This window comes from Symphalangus syndactylus, chromosome 5, assembly GCF_028878055.3.
Source record: "Symphalangus syndactylus isolate Jambi chromosome 5, NHGRI_mSymSyn1-v2.1_pri, whole genome shotgun sequence".
NCBI classification, from domain to species: Eukaryota; Metazoa; Chordata; class Mammalia; order Primates; family Hylobatidae; genus Symphalangus; species Symphalangus syndactylus.
The window spans coordinates 38,654,718-38,675,765 of NC_072427.2; the positions used below are offsets into that span (position 1 = coordinate 38,654,718).

Below are 21,048 nucleotides of genomic sequence, written 5' to 3' on the forward strand. Positions count from 1 at the left end.
TTACCACTGAACAAGAATGCATATAAAATGTCTACATAGAATACACCCATTTTAAAGAAGTGTATGCTAATCTTGGAACATTGTTATAGAGAATCATATGCAGTTACAGACATGAAAACATCTTGTAAGCTGTAAAGTGCTTTATAAACACAAGGTATTTTAATGTTGGGTGTTTCCAAAACGTATAACAACAACAACAAACTCTGTGACAAGCAAAAGACCATTCTATATGGACAAGATACAATGCAATGTACAATGACATCAGCAGAGCAGAAGTTGGGAGTCAATATATTTTTTTAAGTCAGAATTGTTTTGTTTTATACATCCATAAAGTATATGTGTTGACAGGTGAAAAGATTTCATCAATGCTGGTAGTGTATCCTAAATATAACAGTGACTTAACCATGAAACTATCAACAAGGATGTCATGGTTTGCGGGGGTTCAGTAGACATGCCCAGTGGCGATGAGATATTGCACTTTGGGATATAATCTACAATGATATGGTTTCTTCAAGGGTCTCATTAGGAACACTGGGGGAGTTCTGAGAGACCATCAACCTCAATCCTGTCATATTATAGATAAGGAAAGTCAAGGTAAGTGTCTTGTCTCTTGTCCAAGGTCACATAAACCTACCAATTATTATACGGTTTAGATACTACATATTAGCTCTTGTGAGAAATTTAGTTATATAAAATAAAAGACTCTCCAAGTGTGAGCAGAGAAGAGCTCCAGAAGGGACAAAGAGCTTTGGCCTCTTTTCTCGCTTTTATTTTCCGTTGTGGTAGGCAGAATAATAGTCCTTCAAAAATGTCTGAGTTCCAATACCCATAACCAGTGAATATATTGGGTTACATGACAAAGGAGAAATAAAGTTGCTAATAGAATTAAGGTTGCTATCAACTGACCTTAAAATCAAGAGATTATCCTGGATTATCTGGCTGGGCCACGTGTAACTGTCAGAGTCCTTAGAAGTGGGAGAGGAAAGCAGAAGAGTTGCTAGGTCTCTACTGAGGCAATAAGGTCCTCATCACCACGGGGTATGCCTGACCACCCTTTTCTAAAGTTCTTAGTCTCCCTCCACTGTCATTCTCTTGCACTCGTTCTTCACCACCCTTTTCTCATTTTGTCATTATATATTTCTTTGCTTGGTTGTTTACTCTGTTGTCCATTTCTTCTTTCCCCTGCATCACTCTAGCTCCTGTAACCAGACTCTTAGCTACGTTAAAGCAGGCACTTGTGAAATCTCCAGTCAAATAAACAAATGAAACATGTGTGAAGCCTGTACTCAAAAAACCTTTTTTTTTTTTTTTTTTGACAGGGTTCCCCTCTGTTGTCCAGGCTGGAGTGCAGTGGTGCGATCTCAACTCACTGCAGCCTCAATCTCCTGGGCTCAAGTGATCCTCCCACCTCAGCCTCTCAATTAGGTGAGACTACTGGTGCACACTACCACATCTGGCTAATTTTTGTAATTTTTGTAGAGCCAGGGTTTCGCCATGTTGCCCAGGCTGATCTCAAATTCCTGGGCTAAAGTGATCCACCCACCTCAGCCTCCCAAAGTGCTGGTATTATAGGCATGAGCCACCATGTCCGGCCTGTCTTTTAAATTCTCAGCCCTTTCTCCTGTGTGTTCTCATCACTCGCCCTTCTTTCAACTCTTCTAAAATTGGGTTCTCTAAGCTAGAGAACTTCTGGAGAATTCAAAGAATGGTAAGTGAGATTTGTAGCTTTTTCCAGGTCCTCATTAGCACAGAACAATACAACACTAGCAGAAAGAGGCACTCTCTCTTCCTCATCACTATAGAAAGGATCACAGCCTCTTTTCTTTTTTTTTTTTTATTCCAGTAAGACTTTTATTATTTTATAATATCTTACTCCAACTAGTTGCACAAGTTCCTTGTTTTGTTTTAACTTAAAAAATTGTGGCAAAATATATGTTGCACAGAATGTGCCATTTTAACAATTTTTTAAAAGTACAGCTCTGTGGCATTAAGTACATTCATATTTTTTGCAGCCATCCTCCGTATCCATCTCCAGAACTTTGGTTCCCCCCCTGAAATCCTGTATCCATTTTACTAACCCCCAGTTGTCCGTTTCTTTCAGCCCCTGGCACTCATCATTCTATGTTCTGTCTATATGCATTTGACTATTCTAGTAATCATGAAGGAGAATCATACATTATTTGTAACTGGCTTATTTCACTTAGCACCATGTCTTCAAGGTTCATCCATGTTGTAGCATGTGTCAACTTCCTTTTTCAGGCAGAATAGTATTCCGTGGTATATCTGTACCACCTTTTGTTTATTCGTTCATCTGCCTGTGAACAGTTGGGTTGCTTCCACATTTTGGCTATTGTGAATAATGCTGCTGTGAAGATGGTTGTACAGATATCTTCTCGAGTCTTTAACTTTTTTTTTTTTTTTTTTTTTTTTTTAAGACAGAGTCTTGCTCTCTCGCCCAGGCCAGAGTACAGTGGCACTATCTCAGCTCACTGTAACCTCCACCTTCCACACAGCCTCTTTTCTTATGGCCATTCTCATTTCCCACAAAATATTCCTAGTTTGATAGAGAGTTCCATCTTTTCTCAAATAAGTAGTTGTGAAATATTATTGTCTCTACATCAAAGAAGCTTACCTGAGAGCTGCCTCTCTGAAGTTATTCATCTACTACTTCTGGTCCCCCATTGAACCAAGGTTGCTCATCAAGGGTAACTGGCAATCATTTCTCCATCTTCACTTCTACCTTCACTGCCTTTCACAGTCCCTTTCTGCATAAACATCTATCAGATGACACTAATTGCCTCTTTGCCTCCAGCAAACTAGCTCTGCTAGGATTGGCTTTTCTTTCACAGTAACCACAGAAACCCAAGAACATGAGCAAGGCCACACTAAGTGACTGAGCCCCCTTGGCACTGGTGCATGCCTCTGTGACAGGCCCCTGTTGTTGCAGCAGATCACACGTTCTTGAAAACTCGGCTTCTTAGCCGGTGGGTGACTCTTAGTTTCTTTTGTCTCCCAAGTCCTATTTCTTATAATGGTACTCGAGGCAGAGAAGAGTTTAACAACAGACTCCTGATTACCAAGTAGTAGTTGTTTATCTCATCACCCTGGCCTGGGATGGTAGTCATTCATGCCTCAGTTTGGTGGTCTGGAGGAATAGTTCTCAACCTTTTCCTTATTTTGAAACTCATGATCAGTGATGTTCAATGCATCACATCCTCCCAGCAGCATACTCAAGCTTACTCCATCCCTTTCTCTCCTAATCAAGAGAGCACACTGGATGAAAGGTGAAGAAGAGTGACATTGATACAGAGATAATCTGTAATTGCTCCAATTCATAAGAAAACTTTGGTATTCTAACGGTAGAAAAATAAGAAGACACATGATATACTCACAAATGATTGCACATCAGCATCTTGTAATAATAGAGAACTATGATCTAGACACTGTGGTTGTAACCAGGTTTTAATTACTTATGCAAGTGTGAAAGCAAAAGATACTAGACAGCAAGAAGGTGGGATCCCAAAAGATGGCAAAAAACAGCTCTATCTGGGTTATTTATATAGTATATCTATTGCCAGTTAGATTAAAATAAAACTAATAGTTGGTTTTTTGGGGGCTATTGAAGGGGATTAGGGAATTTTTTTATAAAGATGTAGAAAACATAGAAGTACATTTGTTGAGTTTTGAAAACATCCTCACCAAATGGGCCAAATGGATTCACCTTCAAAAAAGTAAGGAAGTTCTCGTTTAAACTTTTGTCAGTGGTTAGCACAGCATTGCATGCAACTAAAGCCAGTTGTATTAGTCCATTTTCACACTGCTATAAAGAACTACCTGGCCGGGCACAGTGGCTCACACCTGTAATCCCAACACTTTGGGAGGCCAAGGTGGGCAGATTACCTGAGGTTGGGAGTTCGAGACCAGCCTGACCAACATGGAGAAACCCCATCTCTACTAAAAATACAAAATTAGCTGGGCATGGTGGCACATGCCTGTAATTTCAGCTATTCGGGAGGCTGAGGCAGGAAAATTGCTGGAACCCAGGAGGCGGAGGTTGCGGTGAGCTGAGATCATGCCATTGCACTCCAGCCTGGGCAACAAGAGCAAAATCCCATCTCAAAAAAAAAAAAAAAAAGAACTGGATAATTTATGAAGAAGAAAGGTTTAATTGATTCACAGTTCCACATGGCTGGGGAAGCTTCAGAAGACTTACAATCATGGCAGAAGATGAAGGGGAAACAAAGACCTTCTTCACATGGTGGCAGGAGAGAGACAGTGAGCGAGGGGGGAAGTGCCACACTTTAAAACTGTCGGCTCTTGTGAGAACTCACTCCCTACCACAAGAAAAGCAAGGGGGAAACCTGCCCCTGTAATCCAATCGTCTCCCACCAGGCCCCTCCTCCAACATGTGGGGATTACAATTCAAAATAAGATTTGGGTGGGGACACAGAACCAAACCATATCACCAGTGATTCTCAAATTGTGATCTGGGAACCCTAGGGGATACTGAGAACCTTTCAGGGAGTCTGCAAGGTCAACACTATTTTCAAAATTATACTAAGATGTTCTTTGCCTTTTTCAATCTTGTTCTCTTACAAGTTACAAAAGACAAAAAGTTTATTAATATGATTCTAGATTCCACATTGCAACTAACACTTAGAATTACCATGTGGAGTTTAGTATAAAGTCAAAGAAGAATATACACAACTATCTGAAAAGGCTATAAAATATACAAATTATTCTTTCATTTTCCAAATACTTATCTGTGTAGGGTTAGATTTTCTTCATGTGTGTCAATCAAAACAACATATTGCAACAGATTGAATACAGAAGCAGATATGAGAATCCAACCATGTTCCATTAATTTTTCAGACCTGTCAGACAATCCTACCCTTCTCACTATTTTTTTTTTGTTTTAGAAAATAATTATGTTTCAAAAATATGTTATTTAGATTAGTGTTGGTAGTGGGCTTATTATTGTTATTTTAAAAGAAGTTAATAAACATTTAAAAAATTACTCTGTTTTAATTTCTTTTTTTTTTTTTTTTTTTTGAGACGGAGTCTCTCTCTGTCGCCCAGGCTGGAGTGCAGTGGCGCGATCTCGGCTCACTGCAAGCTCCGCCCCCTGGGGTTCATGCCATTCTCCTGCCTCAGCCTCCCGAGTAGCTGGGACTACAGGCGCCCACCACCACGCCCGGCTGATTTTTTGTATTTTTAGTAGAGACGGGGTTTCACCATGTTAGCCAGGATGGTCTCAATCTCCTGACCTCGTGATCCGCCCGCCTTAGCCTCCCAAAGTGCTGGGATTACAGGCATGCGCCACCACGCCTGGCCAGTTTTAATTTCAAATACAGTTAATAATGACAGATATAATCCACTTAAACCAATGTTCTTTAAGGTCTTCAATAATCATGATGAGTGTAAAGGGGTCCTGAGAACCACTGAACAAGCCTTTTAATATTTTTTATGAGTGTAAAGGATGTTATCTTTTATAGTGAAAAATTCCTTTTACAGCATATCTTAATATTAATAGATATCATAAAAGCCTATGAGCTGGAGTCACCTGACACCCAGTTCAATGCTGTTTCTGTATTTTATGGTACAACATCATATAGCTCAAGACCAATTGGATAATTTCATATTACAAGATCATAGGACCAACTCTGATCTAACCAGTACAAATGAGTGTCGATTTAAATTACATGGGTGAATACAAATATGTGTTAGTTCGGGCTATAAAGCATTTTTAAAGTTTAAGTGTACTTTGTTCCTGATCCTGAAAGATCTGGATATTTCTGGGAAATGCTGTCTGGGAAGTCTGGGCAGTACACCTATCCCAAGGATCTAGCATGGCAACACCATAGCTAAACTATGGATTCTATACTACTTGCCAAAATATATGTTGAAGACTGCAAAGATTTTATTGAAAGTCCAGATTTTCTAGCCTGAGTTGGAAAGAACAACATCTATATTGTCTTTGAGCTGTCAACTCAAAAGTAAAAAGCAGCATTGAACTGGGCATCAGGTGACTCCAGCTCATAGTAGAGAAAGTAGAAGGGTGCCAGTGTGCGTGGAGGCATAGTAAAAAGTGATTGCAGATCTAACGCCCTTGGCTGCCATTCTCCACTCTGCCCCTGTTTACAAATGTAGGTGAGCTCAAGCTTTTATCTCTTGGCAGAAGAGCATGGAGTTAGGAAGCAAGAGTCTCATAAGCATTTGGGACTTTCTCAGTTCAGCGTATGATCAGTTGCACACAAAAGTAAGTTTCCCTATCCTTTCTTGTAGGCTTCTGTGAAAAGTACAGACGAGCTGGAAAATGCTGTATTTCATGAACTTCATAATAACAGGATCCACAATTTTTATGGAATTAAAAATTTGAAGCCCACTACTTGTTTTAACCCTAAGAATAACTTGCTAAAGTAGGGCACAGAGGGAAAATATGGAACTGAACAATATACATTCTTTTTAGTCATCAAATCAATTGGCAGTGAAATAAAAGATAACACAGAGAAGAGAAAAAAAAATCCCACCTCTATTTTTACTTTAAAGGAGGAGGAGAAGTGAGAGTGAAAACTCATCCCTGGGGGTTTAATTGGCTGGCAGTGGCTTCATATACCGCTCACAGCAGCAGAGCCCCATACTTGGCACGTCTCATTTAATGTCAATATATTTTAAAAAGCAACTGAGTTTACACGTAGCACCAAGTGATGTGCTGCAATAAAGAAGCACAGGGGTTAAATTAAAAGTGGAGGAAATACTTGGCCAAAGAAACTGGGAGCAAAATTAGTCTGTAGGTTTTATTTAGACATCTGGTTTTTCTAGAGGAATTAGGATTCTTCAGGTTCTTTCTCATTTGATTGACAGATTTTGCTTAAAATAGACCCTAATATTTTATTCTTGTTATGAACCACTGTAGATTATTTTGTTATAATATTTCATTAATAAAAATGATAAAATATGTAATATCCAATTAAGAGATCAGCCTATAAACTCTGAAAAATGTTTATCATCTTGTAAAATTACAAGGCAAATCAGGTTTTTTTGACAGCAGCATTCCACTTCTCTTGTGGGTTAAAAATAGCTAAAATTTTTGTTATATCGAGGAATACTATCTGAAACATATAACAATCAATTAAGTTTCATAAGTCTTCCTTTCTTTTTTTCTTTTTCTTTTTTTTTTTTTTTTTTTTGAGATGGAGTCTCGCTCTGTCTCCAGGCTAGAGTGCAGTGGCGTGATCGGGGCTCACTGCAACCTCCGCCTCCCAGGTTCAAGTGATTCTCCTGCTTCAGCCTCCTAAGTAGCTGGGACTACAGGTGCGTGCCACCACGCCCAGCTAATTTTTGTATTTTTAGTAGAGACGGGGTTTCACCATGTTGGCCAGGATGGTCTCGATCTCTTGACCTTGTGATCTGCCCGCCTCGGCCTCTTGAAGGACTGGGATTACAGGCGTGAGCCATCACACTTGGCCTAAGTTCTCCTTTCAAAGAGGTTACTCCACAATGTTTAATTGTCTTACTGTTCATATTACCAAGCCATAGATTTTAAAAAACTTTATAAATATTTTGTGGTCAAAAACATTACGGAAAGGCCATCCTTTCTGTGATCACCAGTTTGGAAAATGCAATTATTCCCATGTGTGCAAAACTGCATAAATAACCAAATGCTTACAACTACAATATATGATGCAGTTATCAACTACTTAGCTTTCATTTGAAGGGTTCAAACAAGTTAGTGCAGCCCCAATTGGCTAGCAGCATGGTGTAATTATTTGTAGAGCTAATTCTACGGCAAATTTCCTATGGCAAGAGAAAAAGAGGACAAGGCTGCAACTTGTGTTAAATGCCTACCTGAACCAGACAATCCTACCAACTGATTTTGACTAGTGAATCTGTCTCAACTTTGGAAATGAAATTACTAGATTGAATAGATTAGTTTTCTTGCAGTACATTCAGAGAAAAAATTTGCTTCACTTTCATCCACTTCTATTTTTATGAATTGTATAGGTAAGTCCCTGGTGCATGAGACAAAGAAGTTTGTGGCATCTAGCTGAAATCTTCTTTAAGGACTTCCAGGAATGTGGTACACAAAAAAGTGTACCCTATATCCTTAAAAATATATACATAGTTTGAGAATTCTATCTGTGGAGTAGGTAGGAGATGACAGCTTGTTGTTACTTAATTTAATGTTCACAAGTCATTTTTATAAAATCCAAAGCACGGCCGGATGCGGTGGCTCACACCTATAATCCCAGCACTTTGGGAGGCTGAGGCTGGTGGATCACTTGAGGTCAAGGTTCCAGACCAGCCTGGCCAACAGGGTGAAACCCTGTCTCTACTGAAAATACAAAAATTAGCCAGGCGTGGTGGTACATGCCTGTAATCCCAGCTACTTAGGAGGCCGAGGCAGAAGAATTGCTTGAACCTGGGAGGCGGAGGTTGCACTGGGCCGAGATCACACCACTGCACTCCAGCCTGGGTGACAGAGTGAGACTCTGTCTCAAAAAAAAAAAAAAAAATCCAAAACAAAGATTGTAGAAACAAATACTATATGATCAAAGCCCAGGTATTATTCTCTTTTCAAAGTGTGCAATTAGTCTTTTAAAATGCTCAGTTGAGAAAAAAATCTGAGCTTGTTCTTATCTCTTAGAAATTACATAATTAGCAGTTTTTCTTTAAAATGGGTATCATGTTGTTAACAAACAAAAACTGGTACATTAGGGAAGACCTTCATATTTATTATATATTTATGTAAACTGAATATGTGTAATGCAGAAGAAAACTAGTTTTAATATCATATTAAAATAATGTTTTTTATTTCTAGCTTCTTTGACCAGATTATTCTCCCACTTAATTTATTTTATTTTATTAATTTTTTTAGAGACAGTGTCCCTGTCACCCAGGCTGGAATGCAGTGGGATGATCACAGCTCACTGTAATCTCAAACTCCTGGGCTCAAGTGATCTTCCTGCCTTAGCCTTCCCAGTAGAAGGACTACAGGCCTGCGCCACCATGCCTGGCTAATTTTTGAAACTTTTTAAAACGGGGTCTCACTATGTTGTTCAGCCTAGTCTTGAACTCCTGGCCTTAAGCAATCCTCCCAAAGTGCTGGGAACTCCCACATAATTTTTATTCAGTAAGGCCTTTTGAAATTTTAAGACACTTTCACTCAAATTTTTTTTACTACCCAGTTTACATAATGATTACTTTCAAATTTTTACTTCTTTGGAGACTCCTTTGTATCAAGCTTCTCTGCAGAGCAGACTGCATGGAAGTTTTTAGGAGGGTCAGAGGTGGGAGTATAGGAGTAAAGAAGTTTGTGTCTATCACACTTTTGTGCTAAGCAACTTTGCAAAGTGGGGGCCCTGTACAGAGAAAACAAAACAAAATTTCCCATATAATATTAGGTCTGGTCCACAATTAGCCGCAGAAGCAAAGGCTCCTGCACCTTATTCGAAGGACTCAAGTCAACTAATTGGGTCTGCGATTAGCCTCTTTGGTTGCAATCAACTACAAGTGCAATTTCTGTGTGTGAACTAATTTTGTGTGTAAAAGTAGTCTCACCAAAACAAAAGCCTAACTTAGAATGAAATTCAGATCTGTCTTACCTCACTTAGATCCTAAGAAGAAACAAATTTCTTTCATAAGCCATGAAGAAGACCAAAACTAAAAGGCTCTGTGCAATGCAAGTATTTTCTTAACCTTCTGTAAGTACTTAGATCTAAGTTCTCCAGAATCTAGAAAAGATTGCCTTATTTTATTATTGATATTTTACTAATTTAAAAATAATTATATTTGTATAATAATTTAAATGTTTTTTCTTTTCATATTACTGTTTAAATGTGTTGTTTCTACACTACACATAAGTACACAAACTGGTTATACTCACATATGAATATGAATAAACTGCAATCCAGAATTCTATTACAACAGATCACTTAATGCATTGCTCTACTTAAAAGACTTTAACAAAGAGCTAATATGTATGTAACAAACAGATTCAATGGGTTGTGCTGCTTGTCAAAACTCTACCAAGTCAGCTTAGGAAATCTGACCTCACCAAGGAAATTTAACACACTAGTGAGATGCAAAACAAAACAAAACAAAATAAGGAAGCAAACAAATCCCAAACACGTTGACAGCAGCTCATGTTTTAAAAGAAACTCCAGTGCAAATTTCTGAAATTCCCAATGTCATTTTGGCATACCTTTTTTACCAGTGTGTTTCAGACAACAGCTTTTAAGTTCCCCAATTCATAAATGTAATTAAATAATTACATTAGTGCTAATTAACATGAAACTGCAGATTATTTAAGCGCAAAAAACACTATTCAACTTCTTAATTATTCTTGTTCACACAGCATTTCCTTTTGCTCAGGCGCCCTAGGTGCAAATAAAGCATCCCATCTGCTCGTAATTAGAACTAAATAATTTCAGAGAATGTAGCTTATCATTTTGACTGCACATTTGATTAAAAACAGTGTACAAGCAATATCCTGATTATTGGCGTAACAGCAACAACACATACAAGGCTGTGTTCTTCTATCATTAAAGAAGATCGAAAACATTATCTGTTATTTCAGGGGGAAAAATACAACTTTTTAGTTCATTTCATACAGATGAAAGCGAATTACAGCAAATCACCTCTCCACTGAATAGCAGCCCCCACATAATGACTTTATTTGCTTAATCCCCAAATTAAACGCCGTTTCGAGCGAGGGCCCTGTGTTATTACTCTCATCATGTCGAGAACATTTTCCTGCCGAGACCAATTTGAATAAAACAAGGGGCCTTCCTTGAACTCAATCAAGGAGCCATAATGTGGTGGGTAATAGAGGTTGCTGATAGATTTGCAGGCAAAAGTGTTATACCTAATGATGGGATATGGATAATAGTCCTCCTGGAGGTCCTGATGCGATTCCAGTTGGCTGCCAGATGCTAAAAATCAAGAAGAGCATTGATCAGTGACAGGAAGCTGTAGTGGATTCATCTAGTCAAACTTCAGCTGTTTTTCCACTGTACAGTTAAGCCAGGCATAAATTATATTAATTGATTTAATTACATACTTAAAACATCTTCCCCAATTAATTTAATTAGGTGGCTACATGATGCTACTGGCAGGGGAAGATTAGAGGCAGCTCACTTAATTAACAGAATATGAATGAAAAAAAGAGAAAGCAAACATAAATGAAATTGTGAGCACTAATTAAAAGGCTGTCTGCAAACTTAAATACTTTCTGACAAAGTGGTGACAGCAATGTAGACGAGAGGATTTTTTTTTTCTGAGCAAATTAAAGTGCCAGAAGGTATATATAGGGAGAAAAAGTAATGCAGTTAAAACACTGATTTTCTGACAGAACTACCATAGTCAAAGTGAAGGGACTTTTTTTTTTTCTATAGAAAAATTGCAACAGATTTTGCAGCCACGAAAGCCACATTCTTGATTAGGGCTAAACTATGATGCACAAACAAATGTGGGGTTTGTGCATCATACATTGAGGGGAGTGAAAGGCGAAGGAGTCTGAGGCAAGGAGGGTAGTTGGAAAAAGAAAGGGAAGATAAAGAGACAACTTATTGCAACCGCTCAAGCACGAAATGTTTAGAAAAAGAGGTCTGCCTTAACAGCTGGCAGCCTTGTGCACCTTGGCTCGAATGCGGAAATTCTCCAGGTGTCTCTGACGTGATTCCTTTAGTATCTTCTTTAGTCGAGTCTTATGGCAATGTAACAGCCAAGCAATGGCAATCACACCTGATGCCCACTTCTGCTGGCGATAAATGAGGAAGAATTTTCTTGCTTTGTAGCATTTCCATGTGGCTTGGATCTTCATGGCGGCCTCCGAATTTCCATCTTGGCCCTTGTACCTTTGACCTGGAAGATTTATCAGCATTTGGACATGAGCTGGGTCCTCTAACACTGAGAGGAGGTCATATCTGGTAAGTTTATTCGTCAGCTCAAACTCTGGAAGGAGGGCCACCAAATTATTCCCTTTTATTTTGACTTCTGGTATTGCATAGTTCCTGAGAAACTTCTCGACATGTTCCAAGAGGGAAAAAATACCTCCCCAAGCTAAGCTAAAATGTTCCTTGAATGCTAAGAAGTCTGGGGCTGTATTGTCTATGACACCATTATAAATTAAAAAGTCATAATCCCACAGTGATTTCAGGGCTCTCGAAGGCGTTGTGACTTTCATGGCCTGTGGGAAAAGAGAAATATATTTTAGAAGTGAAAGACATTATGATCTCCTTTAAATGAGTGGTCAAGACACACACTACCACATTATCATTTAGCATTCAATGGTGGGAAGATATGAATCCTAGTACTGATTTAACACACACATGTCATAATATGGAAGTCTGGCTAGTATATATCATTAAAACTCATTACCAGATGGATATCTTAGAGATCACTCAAATCTATTAACATTTTTATAAAAGTGTTACAAAATTGTTGAAGGAAACTGGTCATAAAAAATTATGCATTTAGTTTACTTTGATACAATCGCCTGACCCCCAATCTCTGTGATTTAATTTTTACACATGCACGCATGGTCTGAGAAGCGTGTTGCTGATTCCTTGATCATAACTTATCCACCAGTCTGAAAAACAGGGCGAAGCCGTTCTTTGCATTCCTTAGGATAACTTCAAATGTGCCTGTTAAAAGTTGTTTCTGACTTCATAAAAGATCATCACTTTTTAGCATTTTATAGTTCTTCTGCCATCTTCTCTTAATATCCAGAGGTCATTTTTACAAGGAACATTATGTTATATGTTATCACCTCTGTCATTCTTAGGTTTCTCTTGACACGTGTTCTTTTATTCTTAAGTCTGGTTTCTTCTTAGGAACATATATGGGGCTGTCCCAGGTGGATTAGAATCACAAATCTGATAACAAAACCAAGGGAGCATTTGCTTTTCATTTTGTTCCCATCTGTATTGACATTTTAAGCTATGAAAATACTTCTATTTATAATTGGCAAATTTCTAAGAATCAGATGCTGAGCAATTTTTTTTGTTCTTTACACTTTCTATGTTAAAAATAATAAATGCTATTTAAAAAATCATATCAGAGGTTGTTTAGATGACAACAGCAATACATGTCACCCCCATTTAAAAAAAAGGAAAGGGAAATTGTGTTGTGTCAATGACCACTCTGTAACCACTACATTTCAATTCTCAGAACCTATTCTACTGAAAACAGACACTCTGCCCATGATCTAAATGTTCCTAATGGCTTAGAGGGGTTGAGGGAGAGGGAGGGTACAGATTTTCAGGCCCTGAGTTCTCGTCAGTAAACCCGGTATTAATTTACGGTAATAATTGTTTCTTCTTGCTTAGGTATGTAAGGAATAGATTGTTTTCAATATGTCAGCATTCTCAGATGTATAAGCCCATCTTTACCAAACTGTAGGGTTATTATTGCTCTTTGCATTTTGAAGAGTTTTCAAAAAACTCAAAGAAAAAACCCCCCAGCAATTTATCCATAATGATTATGTCACAGCACTGTGTTGAGTATTACTAGATCAGATTATTCACGCGTTTTCTTTTCTCTGGTCCTGGGCAGCAGAATAATTAATTAGACTGCCTTCTCAAGTAAAAATGCTGAAAAACAAGAGTTAAGTCCAAAAGTGCAAATTTCCTTTCACTTTAGAAACAGACTTTAAACAGCAGTGAGCTTTTTGTGTACTTTTAACTTGAGTTGTTATAAGGCATAAAAATGAGAGAAAAAATCCTCTCTCCAAGTTTCTATCCCTTTCTGATCTAATCAGGGTACCCGAAGAGAATGCAAGCTACTTGGTAGATGAAAATAAATTCCTTCTTCTTGGATGGGCAAGAGAAAATTGGAGAAGTAATGCCTCCTTCAGCAGCCACCAGTGCTGGCAGGAGAGGCTGCCACTCCTGGTAGAAGACAAGTGGCACATGTTCCAACAGAAATGGCCTCTATGGCTACATTTCTCCCTCCCTTCAGGAACGGTCTCTGATACTGGGAATTAGAACTCAGAGAAGAATGACAGTTCTTCATCAGTGAGAAATAGACATGCAAAATAATCACAGATGGACATGTATGGAGCTGGCTGGTCCTGCCGTCACGTGTGATTCAGTCAACAGGACTCTGAGACTTCTATAAGAAGCAAAGCTATGGATGGGAGATTTGCCAGAGAATCTTGTCTTCTTGGCAACATTCTGAAACTTCTTATCTTCACAGCAAGACATGTGGAATTAGGACCATCTATGAAAATGGGACAACCTTGGTAGAAGTTGAGAGAGGAGAGGACTCACATCTCTCTCAGACAGTGCCTTTCCATGGGGTGGGTCTAGAGATTTTATGTACATCAGCAAATGCATTTTAGACCTTCTGAAAGAACAGCCTTGGATGGCAGTGGGAGCAAGCAAAATTTATCAGTGGCTGTTTTAGAACAAAGGGATTACACCTTTCTACCTTCTTGGACGATAATCCAGCAAAGACCTGCTCTCAAAGGAAACATACCCCTGGACATCAAACAGAACACTCAGGCACTGGGAAGCTATGGGTTTGGAGTCAGCTAAAGCATAACTGTAGTACATCTGTCACAGAGAATGCCACACTTGGGAGCACTTTAGACTTGGAGCAAGAAAAGACATGCCTCTCAAGAGAAAGGCTTCCCAAATTAAAGCAGTGCATCAGCATTGTGAGATCCATTGAGCAGGTAAAGACAAAGCTGCTTCACAGCCTGCTAGGAATAAGAGCCCTGATTAAAGGTCATGCCATGCTTCAGGTTCTGGCTCCTTCTGCTATTCTTTATCTCTGTGAACTTGTCTACTATTATTTGTTGGCTTTCTTTCTTTCCTTCTTTTTCTTTTCCTCTGCCTTCTTTCCTCCCTCCTTCCTTCCTCCCTCCTTCCCTTCTTTCCTTCTTTTCCCTTCCCTCTCTTCTTTTTCTTTATTTTTCCCTTCCTCCCTCTCTCTTTCCCTCCTTTTCTAAGATGTGCTGTACTCCCAATATGATATTACTGACTTAACGGCAATTTTTTTTCCTTCTAGCCAAGAAGGATTTCTGTCAAAACACTGTATTCTCACCTGGTCCTTCTTGGGTCACAATCATACCTTTGCGAGATGCCTGTATTCACTAATTGGCCCAAACAAAGCCCAAACCTGTGGCCTAATTATTAGCATCTTGCTCTAACTAACCAGCTGGGGAACAAAACACGTTTGCAAAGTGTAATCGCTAATTAGATAACTTTGAGAGTTTTTGGAGCAGTTATTTAGGCAAAATTCTAAATCCAAAACAAAAAACAGGAAAGCAGGATGGTGATTACATATGTTATTAAGTCACAGACATTAAGCAAAAAAGATAGACCCAGTGTTGCATTCTAAAATTTAGAAATACCAGCTGGGTGTGGTGGTGTGCACCTGTAGTCCTAGCTACTCAGTAGGCCAAGGTGAGAGGATTGCTTGAGCCCAGAAGTTCGAGGCTGCAGTGAGATATAATCACACCACTGCACTCCAGCCTGGGTGACAGAGTGAGACACTATCTCTCAAATAAATAAATAAATAAAATTTAGAAATAACTACCACAAAGAAAATCATATTTCTAAGGCAAATGTCTTTATGAAAAATGTTCTTTTCATTTATGTGGACAGTATGTGGGTTTGGCATTAAACTGGATCCATAATCAGATACAAGCAGGATCTCATAGTGGCAAATGGCCAAGTATTGGGGATAATACCACATGGGTATCATCTTTAGAGAATGTTCATCATTCCATTGCCTAGAAGGATAGACTAAATTCCTTCTGAAACTAAAAGCCAATGTTCAGTTTCTCAAATACCCAAACATATCCGTTAGTAACTAGCCCAGGCAATTGCACTGTGTGAAAAAGAGTAAGTTCTTTCTGCACCTTATGGCTCTAAATGAGAGTTTGCATTTAGAATATGAATGGAATGTCCCTCAGAGATGGAGTTCTTATTCTTTCTCAAAGACCAGGGATGCTATTTGTCTGACCCTGCTTTTAAATTGTGTTAAGGGTCCACAATATGCTGAGCTTTCTCTAGAATAAACATCAGGACCTCAGCTGGCTAGAACTGTTCAAAAGATGTACATGATATTCAGAGAGACTAGCTGACCTAATCAGCAGTCCGTAATTCAGCATAGTCACAGGTCTGAATTTTAGAGGACAAGGGAACTTGAAGGTCACTGGCCTTGCCTTTTGCTCAATAGGCTATTATGGGCCCAGAGAAATTAGCCTTGGCCTTAAGTCCAACTAACCTGGGTTCAAATCCAAGCTTTGCCAATATGTGCTACATACCCTTGGGCAGGTTACTACACCCTAACTTTCCTAAATTTCCCTAAATTTCCTTATCTGTAAAAATGAAAGGTCCCTGCAGAGCTGCTATGATGATTACAGTATGTGTCAAGAACCTTTAATAGTGCCTTACCCCTAGTCAATGTGGTTTTTACTATAGAGAAGGAAACTGAGGCTCAGAGCAGTTAAATGACTTGCCCAAGATCACAAAGCTAGTTGGAAGATCTTCTTAATTTCTAAGACAGTATTTTGTTACAATAAGACAAAATTCTGTTTCTAAACAACCCAAATCCATATATAACCAAAGGAAGGAGAATAAGTACTATAAGAAGTGTGTCTTTGCTACTCTTCCATTTCCTTTCATCAGCCCCTCTTCCTTGCCATCGGGTGCTTTCTCTTCCACACCCTACCCCATGCTGACCCCTACCCCCGTACCACCAGTGCCCACAGCCTAAACTGCCTAGAACTCCCCATATGGCTCCTTACTAAGCTGTGCTCTTCTTAGTCTTCTTTCTACCACCTTGTACATCAGAGCCAATCTGGCTTTGATTTGCTGTTTTTTTCTTTTTCTTTTTAAAAAACGGAATGATAATTATTATTTTTAGAGACAGGGTCTCCCTCTGTCATCCAGGCTGGAGTGCAGTTGTGTGATCATAGCTTGCTGCAGCCTCAAACTCCTGGGCACAAGTGATCCTCCCACCTCAGCTTCCCAAGTAGGTGGAACTACTGGCACAAGTCATCATGCCCATTTAATTTTTGTAATTTTTTTGTAGAGATAAGGGTCTCGCTATCTTGCCCAAGCTGGTCTTGAACTCCTGGCCTCAAGCGATCCACTCACCCCAGCCTCCCAAAGTGTTGGGGTTACAGGCATGACCCACTGCACTCAGTTCATTTTTTCTTATTTGACAGGCTGGAAAGCAATTTGTTAAACTAATTCCTATCACTGTGCTAATGAACATAACATAGTGTGGTGTATCGGAAGCAACAAGACCCAGAATCTAGTCTGTTACCACCTTCCTCTGTGGCCTTGGGAAGCCACTTCTGTGGGTTTCAGTTTCCATTAAGAGATCACTCAGGGCACTTCTAATTTTGATACCCTACGCCTCTCTGACTTAATGTGTCACCCCTCTAGGGGTATTGGCTTTTTAATAAACTTCTGGAGCCAGTAAAGCCATCAAATCAAAGGCAACTATCTCCAATGGCATCACTTTATGCACCATGAAAAACACCTGGGGTATTTTTGTTCCTATTCTATTTTTTAGATGGAAAACTCTTTCTAGTAACTCTGAAATCAAAATAGATTAACGGCTGCCCACACCACCTAATGGTAAAGGTGGTCATGGAGAGAGAACCCCAAAGAGTAGTGTTCCAGTATTCTGGGGCCTGCAAATCAATGGCTCTCAGTTCATAATATCTAGAAACTGTCTAAGTAATCCTTAAGTCCCAATTAAAAGTGAAAATCAGAGTCCTTAACCTTTACAAAGAGAATAAAAGGCAAAAACAGAACTCATCGAGCAGAGACATATAAAAGAAGAGACTTGAGTGTAAAGGCCACTCAGATCAGCAGCAATTTTCTAGGAATAATTTCTGCAATTGCTTTGAAAGGTATCTTTATTCAAATGAGTCTTCCTGAACTCTGAAACATTTCCTGAGGAGAAAAATTCCCGTCCTTTGATGCATTCTCATGGAACAAAAACACACGATGGATCAAAATCTGGTTGAAGATCAAACAGAACAGAATCAAGAAGATTTTGTAAATAGATGGTCTATTTTCAGTCAAATGTGAAATTTCCTTCTAGAGACACATTTCATTTTACTGCTGCATTGATTTCATCTTTTCTGTTACACCTCTAATATTCTCTGAGAAAACGTGACATAGTTAAGGACCACTGGGGACAATTATGATGGATGGGTTGAACCTGCTGGGGATGTGGACAGGAAGCCTGACAGGATGGGAATCAAAAGCAGCCTGGATTCCCAGATCTCTGAGCAAAGACACATCATAATTTTCTCTACATGTATGGGAAAAAGAGCAAGCCTCAAAAAGGACTGCTATTATCACCAAAGTAAAGCTTGACATTCCAATTTTCCTGAGAAAAATGTGGGTCTAGTATGTTCCTTGATCACAGATCACTAAAGAATACTTGCAGAATTCCTACAGAGCTCCACCTTGTCATATTCTCTATACCTATATATGTATTATTTTTTTGTTTTTGAGACAGAGTCTTCCTCTGTTGCCCAGGCTAGTGTGCAGTGGTGCAATCTCAGCTCACTGCAACCTCCACCTCCCAGGTTCAAGTGATTCTCCTGCCTCAGCTTCCAGAGCAGCCAGGATTACAGGCATGTGCCACCACACCCGGCTAATTTTTGTATTTTCAGTAGAGATGGGGTTTCACCATGTTGTCCAGGCTGGTCTTGAACTCCTGACCTCAAGTGATCTGCATGCCATGACCTCCCAAAGTGCTGGGATTACAGGCATAAGCCATCGTGCATGGCTTCTATACCTACATATGTATTCTGGTTTATTTTTCTTCATAGCACTTATCTCACTCTTTGATATTATATTAAATATCTGATTATTACCTCTCTCACTAGAATATAAACCCCAAGAGGGCAAGGACTAGGTTTGCTTTGTTCATTGCTGTGTCCCCAGTGCCTATCTAGTACACTGCCTGGCACATGGTAAAGGTCAAAAAGGATTAGCTGAATGAATGAATGTATGAATGAATGAATGAAAGTGTGAATACTAAAAGTTAAGCTTATAGCCAGTTGGACTGGGTTCACAGCACAAAGCTGTTCTATGATCATACAAGTTATTTGCAAACTTGTATCTTGAGTTTTGGAGCACTAATGCAAAGTTTGGCTACTGAGATACAAAAATGTCCATACCCTTTGATCAATAAGTTCCACAGGCTAGTTGTGGTGGCTCATGCCTGTAATCCCAGCACTTTGGGAGGTCAAGGCAGGCGGATCGCTTGAGCCCAGGAGTTCCAGACCAGCCTGGGCGACATGGGAAAACCCCATCTCGACAAAGAAATGCCAAAAAAAAAAAATTAGCTGGGCGTAGTGGCATACGCCTGTAGTCCCAGCTACTCAGGAGGGTGAGGTGGGAGGATTGATTGAACCCCGGCAGGTCAAGGCTGCAGTGAGCCACAATCGTGCCACTGCACTCCAGACTAGGTGACAGAGAGAGACCTCATCTCAAAACAAAAACAACAATGATTATTTATTAATAATGTAACATTTATAATTTAATGTCAAGCAATAGGATGAAAAGAAAACTATCAGACAGCTGAATTTGTGGTCTCACGAAAATCCGCTGTTCTGCAGCCACCGGTGCTGACACCCAGCCAAACAGGGTCTGGAGTGGACCTCTAGTAAACTCCAACAGACCTGCAGCTGAGGGTCTTGTCTGGTAGAAGGAAAATTAACAAACAGAAAGGACATCCACACCAAAAACCCATCTGTACATCACCATCATCGAAGACAAAAAGTAGACAAAACCACAAAGATGGGGAAAAAACAGAGCAGAAAAACTGGAAACTCTAAAAAACAGAGCACCTCTCCTCCTCCAAAGGAACGCAGTTCCTCACCAGCAACGGAACAAAGCTGGATGGAGGATGACTTTGATGAGTTGAGAGAAGAAGGCTTCAGACGATCAAACTACTCTGAGCTACGAGAGGAAATTCAAAACAATAGCAAAGAAGTTAAAAACTTTGAAAAAAAATTAGAAGAATGGATAACTAGAATAACCAATGGAGAGAAGGGCTTAAAGGAGATGATGGAGCTGAAAGCCAAGTTTCGAGAACTACGCGAAGAATGCAGAAGCCTCAGTAGCAGATGCGATCAACTGGAAGAAAGGGTATCGCTGATAGAAGATGAAATGAATGAAATGAAGAGAGAAGGGAAGTTTAGAGAAAAAAGAATAAAAAGAAATGAACAAAGCCTCCAAGAAATTTGGGACTATGTGAAAAGACCAAACCTACGTCTGATTGGTGTACCTGAAAATGATGAGGAGAATGGAACCAAGTTGGAAAACACTCTGCAAGATATTATCCAGGAGAACTTCCCCAATCTAGCAAGTCAGGCCAGCATTCAGATTCAGGAAATACAGAGAACGCCACAAAGATACTCCTCGAGAAGGGCAACTCCAAGACACATAATTGTCAGATTCACCAAAGTTGAAATGAAGGAAAAAATGTTAAGGGCAGCCAGAGAGAAAGGTCGGGTTACCCACAAAGGGAAGCCCATCAGACTAACAGCTGATCTCTCAGCAGAAACTCTACAAGCCAGAAGAGAGTGGGGGCCGATATTCAACATTCTTAAAGAAAAGAATTTTCAACCCAGAATTTCCTATCCCGCCAAACTAAGCTTCATAAGTGAAGGAGAAATAAAATACTTTACAGACAAGCAAACGCTGAGTGATTTTGTCACCACCAGGCCTGCCCTAAAAGAGCTCCTGAAGGAAGCACTAAACATGGAAAGGAACAACCGGTACCAGCCCCTGCAAAAACATGCCAAATTGTAAAGACCATCGAGGCTAGGAAGAAACTATAGCAACTAACGAGCAAAATAACCAACTAACATCATAATGACAGGATCAGATTCACACATAACAATATTCACGTTAAATGTAAATGGGCTAAATGCTCCAATCAAAAGACACAGACTGGCAAACTGGATAAGGAGTCAGGACCCATCAGTGTGCTGTATTCAGGAAACCCATCTCACGTGCAGAGACACACATAGACTCAAAATAAAGGGATGGAGGA

At 39.5% G+C, this 21,048-nt stretch overlaps 1 protein-coding gene and 1 long non-coding RNA gene across 17 annotated transcripts in view; one reads left to right on the plus strand and one right to left on the minus strand.

Moving 5' to 3' along the window:
• The window catches only part of IQCH (IQ motif containing H), a 256,651-nt gene that overhangs the window by 111,576 nt on the left and 124,027 nt on the right, over positions 1 to 21,048 (minus strand). For all 16 annotated transcript variants that reach the window (XR_010120697.1, XR_008657668.2, XM_055278015.2 and 13 more), the window contains 2 exons: positions 11,639 to 12,190; positions 10,868 to 10,934 (listed from right to left, as the gene is read on the minus strand). Coding sequence is in view for 14 of the 16 variants with exons in the window: in XM_055278015.2 (XP_055133990.2) it covers positions 10,868 to 10,934; positions 11,639 to 12,190 (619 nt within the window). In the remaining 2 variants the exon portion in view is untranslated. The remainder of the gene's footprint in view (positions 1 to 10,867; positions 10,935 to 11,638; positions 12,191 to 21,048) is intronic.
• Positions 825 to 19,532, plus strand: LOC134736602 (uncharacterized). Its single transcript, XR_010120702.1, has 3 exons — positions 825 to 1,425; positions 11,799 to 11,930; positions 13,763 to 19,532. It is a non-coding gene; the product is annotated as an uncharacterized lncRNA (long non-coding RNA).